The following is a 7,795-nucleotide window of genomic DNA, read 5'->3' as shown; positions in this document are numbered from 1 at the left end:
GACAGACTGACCCCACCACCCCTGCCCTGTTAGACAGACTGACCCCACCACCCCAGCACTGTTAGACCGACTGACCCCACCAGCCCTGTTAGACAGACTGACCCCACCACCCCAGCCCTGTTAGACAGACTGACCCCACCAGCCCTGTTAGACAGACTGACCACCCCAGCCCTGTTAGACAGACTGACCCCACCACACCTGGCCCTGTTAGACAGACTGACCCCACCACCCCAGCCCTGTTAGACAGACTGACCTCACAACCCCAGCCCTGTTAGACAGACTGACCCCACCAGCCCTGTTAGACAGACTGACCCCACCACCCCAGCCCTGTTAGACAGACTGACCCCACCACCCCAGCCCTGTTAGACAGACTGACCCCACCACCCCAGCCCTGTTAGACAGACTGACCCCACCACTCCAGCCCTGTTAGATAGACTGACCCCACCACCCAGCCCTGTTAGACAGACTGACCCCACCAGCCCTGTTAGACAGACTGACCCCACCAGCCCTGTTAGACAGACTGACCCCACCAGCCCTGTTAGACAGACTGACCCCACCACCCCAGCCCTGTTAGACAGACTGACCCCACCACACCAGCCCTGTTAGACAGACTGACCCCACCACCCAGCCCTGTTAGACAGACTGACCCCACCACCCCAGCCCTGTTAGACAGACTGACCCCACCAGCCCTGTTAGACAGACTGACCCCCACCAGCCCTGTTAGACAGACTGACCCCACCACCCCAGCCCTGTTAGACAGACTGACCCCACCACCCCAGCCCTGTTAGACAGACTGACCCCCACCAGCCCTGTTTAGACAGACTGACCCCACCAGCCCTGTTAGACAGACTGACCCCCCCCCCACCACCCCAGACCCCACCACCCCCTGTTAGACAGACTGACCCCCCCACTACCCAGCCCTGTTAGACAGACTGACCCCCCACCACCCAGACCCCACCACCCCCCTGTTAGACAGACTGACCCCACCACCCCAGCCCTGTTAGACAGACTGACCCCACCCCCCATCCCAGCCCTGTTAGACAGACTGACCCCACCACCCCAGCCCTGTTAGCCAGACTGACCCCACCACACCTGGCCCTGAGAAGAGAGAGTAAGAGACCAATAAACCCAACCAAATCATGAGAAAACAAAAAAATAATTACTTGACACATTGGGAAGAATTAACAAAAAAAACTGGAATGCTAATTGACCCTAAACAGGGGGCAGAGTACCTGACCTCTGTGAAATAAAAAATGAAGAAAATCCTTGACTATGTACAGACTCAGTGAGCATAGACTTGCTATTTAGAAAGGATGCCGTAGGCAGACCTGGCTCTCGAGAGAAGAAAGACCATGTACTCACTGCCCACAAAATGAGGTGGAAACTGATCTGCACTTCCTAACCTCCTGCCAAATGTATGACCATATTAGAGACACATACATGGCCAAAAGTATATGGACACCCCTTCAAATGCGTAGATTCGGCTATTTTAACCACACTTGTTGCTGACAGGTGTATAAAATTGAGCACACCGCCATGCAATCTCCATAGACAAACATTGTCAGTAGAATGGCCTTACTGAAGAACTCAGTGACTTTCAACATGGCATCGTCATAGGATCGTCACCTTTCCAACAAGTAAGTCTGTCAAATTTCGTCCCTGCTGGAGCTGCCCCGGTCAACTGTAAGTGGTGTTATTGTGAAGTGGAAATGTCTAGGAGCAACAACGGCTCAGCCATGACATGGCAGGCCACACAAGCTCACAGAACGGGACCACCGTGTGCTGAAGCACGTAGCACGTAAAAACCTTGTGTCCTCGGGTTGCAACACTCACTTCCGATTTCCAAACTGCCTCTGGAAGCAACATCATCACAATAGCTGTTTGTCTGGAGCTTCCTGAAATGGGTTTGAGCAGCTGCACACAAGCCTAAGATCACCATGCGCAATGCCAAGCGTCGGCTGGAATGGTGTAAAGCTCGACGCCATTGGACTCTGGAAACGCGTTCCTTGGAGTGTTGAATCATGCTTCACCATCTGGCAGTCTGACGAACGAATCTGGGTTTGGCGGTTGCCAGGAGAACGTTAACTGCCCAAATGCATAGTGGCAACTGTAAAGTTTGGTGCAGGAGGAATAATGGTCTGGGGCTGTTTTTCATGGTTCGGGCCCCTTAGTTCCAGTGAAGGGAAATATTAATGCTACAGCGTACAATGACATTCTAGATGATTCTGTGCTTTCAACTTTGTGGCAACAGTTTGGGGAAGGCCATTTCCTGCTTCAGCATGACAATGCCCCCTTGCACAAAGCGAGGTCCATACAGAAATGGATTGTCGAGATCGGTGTGGAAGACCTTGACTAGCCTACAGGTAGGCCTGACCTCAACCCCATCGAAAACCTTTGGGATGAATTGGAACGTCGACTGCGAGCCAAACATCAGTGCCCAACCTCATTATTGCTCATGTGAATTGAAGCAAGTCCCCCGCAGCAATGTTCCAACATCTAGTAGAAAGCCTTCCCAGAAGAGTGGAGGCTGTTATAGCAGCAATGTTCCAACATCTAGTGGAAAGCCTTCCCAGAAGAGTGGAGGCTGTTATAGCAGCAATGTTCCAACATCTTGTGGAAAGCCTTCCCAGAAGAGTGGAGGCTGTTATAGCAGCAATGCAACATGTTCCCAGAAGACTGGAGGCTGTTATAGCAGCAATGTTCCAACATCTAGTGGAAAGCATTCCCAGAAAGACTGGAGGCTGTTATAGCAGCAATGTTCCAACATCTAGTGGAAAGCCTTCCCAGAAGAGTGGAGGCTGTTATAGCAGCAATGTTCCAACATCTAGTAGAAAGCCTTCCCAGAAGAGTGGAGGCTGTTATAGCAGCAATGTTCCAACATCTAGTAGAAAGCCATCCCAGAAGACTGGAGGCTGTTATAGCAGCAATGTTCCAACATCTAGTAGAAAGCCTTCCCAGAAGAGTGGAGGCTGTTAGAGCAGCAAAGGGGGGGGTCCAATTCCATATTAACACCAATGATTTTGGAATCAGATGTTTGACAAGCTGGTGTCCACATACTTTTGGCAACATAGTGTATTTCCCTCAGTTTACAGAGACCCATAAAACATTCGAAAGTAAATCCAATTTTGACCTGTTACCACAAGAAAATGGCAACCAGTGAAGAAAAAACACCATTGTAAATACAACCCATATTTATGTTTATATAATTTCCCTTTTGTACTTAAACACATTGTTACAACACTGTACATTGCGATTATATTTTAAATAATGTATATTATTTTGAAACTTTTGTGAGTGTAAGGTTTACTGTTCATTTCGGATTTCCTATTCCACCTATGTTCATCATCTGTTTAACTTGCTTTGGCAATGTAAACATATGTTTTCCATGCCAATAAAACCCCTTGGGGGGTTGATCCCCTTGGGAGGGGGGGGAGAGAGAGGCTAAAATGTAGGGAGTAATATCTTCAAAAATGCCAAGGATTTACATAATATGGTCTCAACTTGGTTTAGAAATAATAAAAAAATAATAAAAAAAAAAAATAATGATTATTTCACCCCCCAAAAAAAGACCATGAAATTGCTCTGCATTTCAAGTTTATATCGTCTAGAATAGACAGTGTTCTCTAAAATAGTACAAATGCTGATATGCTTTGTTTAATTTCTCTTAAATTCCACTTAACCAAAAATAGAAATGAACCTGAAATAATAAATTATTCTACCAACTCAACGTCTTTGACATCCATTAGTTTGCTTCGCGATATAATCCGATTCAAACGTTCAATTCAAAGTTCTTATTTAGTCTGAGATGTTTTCTCAACCTCTACTTCAACGTGTTTTCATGGATATGATTGTTTTAAAACAGTACTGGGATAAGAAATGGCTCAACATTTAGAAAATATATTTATTGAATATGTCAATCAAAATATACAAACGTTTGAATTCACAGAGACACTCATAAGAGCAATAAAGTAAGAAACATCGTTTAAATATAGAACTATACATCTATGAATTAAATATTTATACAGTAATGGGTGGTGTGGTCCTCGGCTCCGTGTCTTGAGCGGTGTATACAGATGCCCGGTTCTGTGGTCCAAGACCGGTCAGCAGTAGTCAGGGAGCCCGTCTTTATGTACATCTTATCCGTCTGAGAAGTCGATCTCCTCCGCCTCCTCCCCCAGACCTTGAGAACCAGGACTCGTCACTGGGGTGGCCAGGCCCAGTTTAACCAGCTTGTTCTGCTGTTGCTCCAGACTCTGCTTGCGCCATTTGATGCGTCGATTCTGGAACCACACTTTAACCTGAAAATAAGAAAAGGAATTTTGGTTTTAAGGATTTTTTTTAACGTTATAAACGTCAGTGCCAATCGTATTATCATTCTAATTCTCATTCTTAAAAGACTATTAAATTGGGGCTTTGCTTTAGTTCAAATAAAGTTTGCAGTTTGAGTTGGAATCTGGTTTGTACCTGAGCCTCTGTGAGCTGCAGACCCGACGCCAGAAGGAACCTCTCCGAGCCGACCATGTACTGCTGCCGGGAGAACTCCTTCTCCAGACGGTCCAACTGCTCGTTGGTGAAGCTGGTGCGCATCCGCTTGGATTTCCCTTCCTTGTGTTTGAATGAGTGGGACATTGATAGACCTGTTTCTGTGAAGGAAAGAGATGGACAACAGTTTAAAACCCATGTCGGACTTTTCTTTAGGCCATTGTGTTTAGTTTGGATCATTGAATAAGTTAGAATGGCACGTTAGATTGACATTTACCGTGTGCGTAAAAGGCCCCATGGCATGAGAACGGCGGACAGCAGTAGACAGAGTATCCGGGTTGTGTGTGACTGTGCACCGGCGTGTGCAGCATGTTGGGCGAGTAGAGGTACTGTGGCAGCGCTGAGCTCATCTGGGTCTGGAAGGGATGTAGTGGCGCTGTCGGTTGGTATTTGAGTCTACAGTGAATGGGACTCGTTCGGTCTATGTGTGTCTCCGACGGCTTGGCGAGCAGGGCGTCAATGGTGAAAGATTTCCCGCTGGCAGGCTTGGTCGCCGCTGCGCACTGGCTACTGTTGCGCTGTGGATAGAGCGAAGCGTAATGGCGCATGGCGGAGTGCCCGTACGCTCCCACTCCTGTTGATCTGTTCGGTACTTGCATGCTGTCAGTCGTGATGGAAAAAGGAAAAGCGAGGAAAACAAAGTTAATGTATGTCCAACGTAGGCTGTTTCTCCTGGTGCAGCGAGGAGAGTAGTACTGCTCTCAACTGAAACAGGTCCCTCTTTATACCCTCCCCGGACCTCGAGGTGTCAACAGCCCCCCCAGCGGGTCTTTGTCTTTCTAAGTAGCAGATGAGAGGAACGAGCATCCCTACAACCTATCCAATTCATTGATGGTGTAGTACAAGCTGGGCCTGTCAAATACTCTAATAGGACAAGATTCTGGGAGCTCGAGCTCTGTGGGGGTGGGTAGGGGATCTCAGAGGGTTTAGTGGGATACAAATTCTTGCGTGGATCTGAGCTCCGAATGTAATCATTACCGCTGGGAAGGCCTTGATGTCACCAAATCATCTTATTTGGTCTCTTCTAAATCAAAGCTAGCCGACAGATGCTGCAAGCAGCGGAACAAATAGCTTCACAATTGGAGGGCGACTTTAAAAAAAATGTGTAACGTTAAAATCACATTGTAGACAAGTCTGCTGCTCAATGGGAATTATAAGTAACAATGTTAGGACTTTATTCAGGGCTTCGTTTTGATTGAAGGAAATTACGTTTTTCCTAAAAGTTTGGAGAAAATGATCCGTTTAATTTTGTAGGTGCATTATATAGTTGTGTGATTTAGCCAATCACGTGTCGTTGTGCTTGTATAGGCCTATGATGAGCAGTGGACTGAATCAAACAAAGGCCTACTAAAATAAAGAATAATTGACTTTTTTTATAGCTATTTTCCTGAAACTATTCTCTCTCTCTCTCTCTCTTTTTTAAAGCTATTTCCCTGATTAGTATTCAATCTCTCTCCTGAAACTAATTATAATTACATAAAGACTGGTCGCTGTCCAAAGTGTGTCTTTTTACAGTTGTGGTGTCACCCTAAAATGGAATAACTAGTGGGGTATTGCACCGGGGGCGACAGATTCAGCAGGTCGGGTGCGCTGACCGAGAGCCGCTGCTGGTTTACTTACACCTACGTCACTAATCGCGGTCAGTGCGTTAATCCACCACTTGATATCTTCATTAAAACACACACCGGTGACAGAGCGGTTTCTCTGCGTTGTACGTCATAAACGTTTAACTTGTATATAATAGCTACCACGCAATTTAAAATATTCACTCTCATAACGTCTTTATTACATCTTTCTAAATTCATTGTAGTGATGACAAAATCCGTTATAGCCCATAATTTTAGATGCCACATTTGGGCTGGATTGACAGGAAATGCGCAAAGAGAGCAGCTCCCCATTATTGGTTCTCCATTAGACACTTAAAAAGCCTGATGAAAAGCATCGCGGCTTCTTTAAAAGTACGTGATTTTCTTTCTTACACTACTTTAGGACAAAGCCTCCTCTTTCAACCCTGGATTATGACCCGCTCGTCAAACTCCAACAGATCGCTTGGAAGCAGCGGATAGCGTCACTGTGAGCTTTACACAACAGTTAAAACACATTTGAACAGTGAATAGAACCGTTAGTCACTTTGACTTCAGAGCCATTGTATTAATTCTATGTAGCTGACACTATGATGCCTAATGAACAAGGCAAACAGCGGGGTTTGTCAACTCGGCCTGAACAATGAAACGGTCTTCTGGGTTGGTCACCGGGCAGACCACCCACCCCAGCGTAGTTTTCACACTAGTAGAGCTCAAAACATCTGGATCAATGTTTACTTAACCTTCATGGGCCTGAGAAAGTAGCATCAACTCCTCACACAGGCTTGTATCACAAATCACAATGATGTCAATGTCACTCAACAGAATTGATCTTTAGTTAGACAGAGTAGACAGGCAGCCCTGTCCACTCAACTCACGGGCAACTATAATCCCTCCAGTGGGGAATCTGAGTGGGGACAGTGATGATAACAGTTTGGGATTAGTATGGTCAAATTAAGATAATATATCATGTTGTTTGATGTAAAATAGTTCCTATATGCTACTGCCAATTTGATTTGATTTGATTTGAGGAGCTACCGAAGTAGTGATCATAGTGTATTGGAGCCAGACAGGAAATACACTGGCCCATTGTTCAAGAGACATCTTTTCATAGTCAATGGCCAGGGGACGGCCTTCACCACCTAAACTCTGACGGCCTTCACCACCTAAACTCTGACGGCCTTCACCACCTAAACTCTGACACCCTTAACCACCTAAACTCTAACACCCTTAACCACCTAAACTCTGACACCCTTAACCTCCTAAACTCTGACACCCTTAACCTCCTAAACTCTGACACCCTTAACCACCTAAACTCTGACACCCTTAACCTCCTAAACTCTGACACCCTTAACCTCCTAAACTCTGACACCCTTAACCTCCTAAACTCTGACACCCTTAACCACCTAAACTCTAACACCCTTAACCTCCTAAACTCTGACACCCTTAACCACCTAACTCTGACACCCTTAACCACCTAACTCTGACACCCTTAATAAACTCTGACACCCTTAACCTCCTAACTCTGACACCCTTAACCACCTAAACTCTAACACCCTTAACCTCCTAAACTCTGACACCCTTAACCACCTAACTCTGACACCCTTAACCACCTAACTCTGACACCCTTAATAAACTCTGACACCCTTAACCTCCTAACTCTAACACCC

General features: G+C 46.1%; 1 protein-coding gene across 1 annotated transcript; it reads right to left on the bottom strand.

Moving 5' to 3' along the window:
* Window positions 1-4,048: 4,048 nt before the first annotated feature.
* Window positions 4,049-5,136, bottom strand: LOC115127328 (homeobox protein not2-like). The gene is made up of 3 exons (XM_065004441.1): window positions 4,754-5,136; window positions 4,465-4,637; window positions 4,049-4,298 (listed from the first exon to the last, which is right to left on the bottom strand). Exons 1-3 carry the CDS (start codon window positions 5,088-5,090, stop codon window positions 4,137-4,139), a joined length of 672 nt encoding a protein of 223 aa, XP_064860513.1. The 5' UTR covers window positions 5,091-5,136; the 3' UTR covers window positions 4,049-4,136.
* Window positions 5,137-7,795: the final 2,659 nt, after the last annotated feature.

This window comes from Oncorhynchus nerka, linkage group LG18, assembly GCF_034236695.1.
Source record: "Oncorhynchus nerka isolate Pitt River linkage group LG18, Oner_Uvic_2.0, whole genome shotgun sequence".
In the NCBI taxonomy this organism is placed as follows: domain Eukaryota; kingdom Metazoa; phylum Chordata; class Actinopteri; order Salmoniformes; family Salmonidae; genus Oncorhynchus; species Oncorhynchus nerka.
This window is presented reverse-complemented; position numbering and strand designations above follow the sequence as displayed.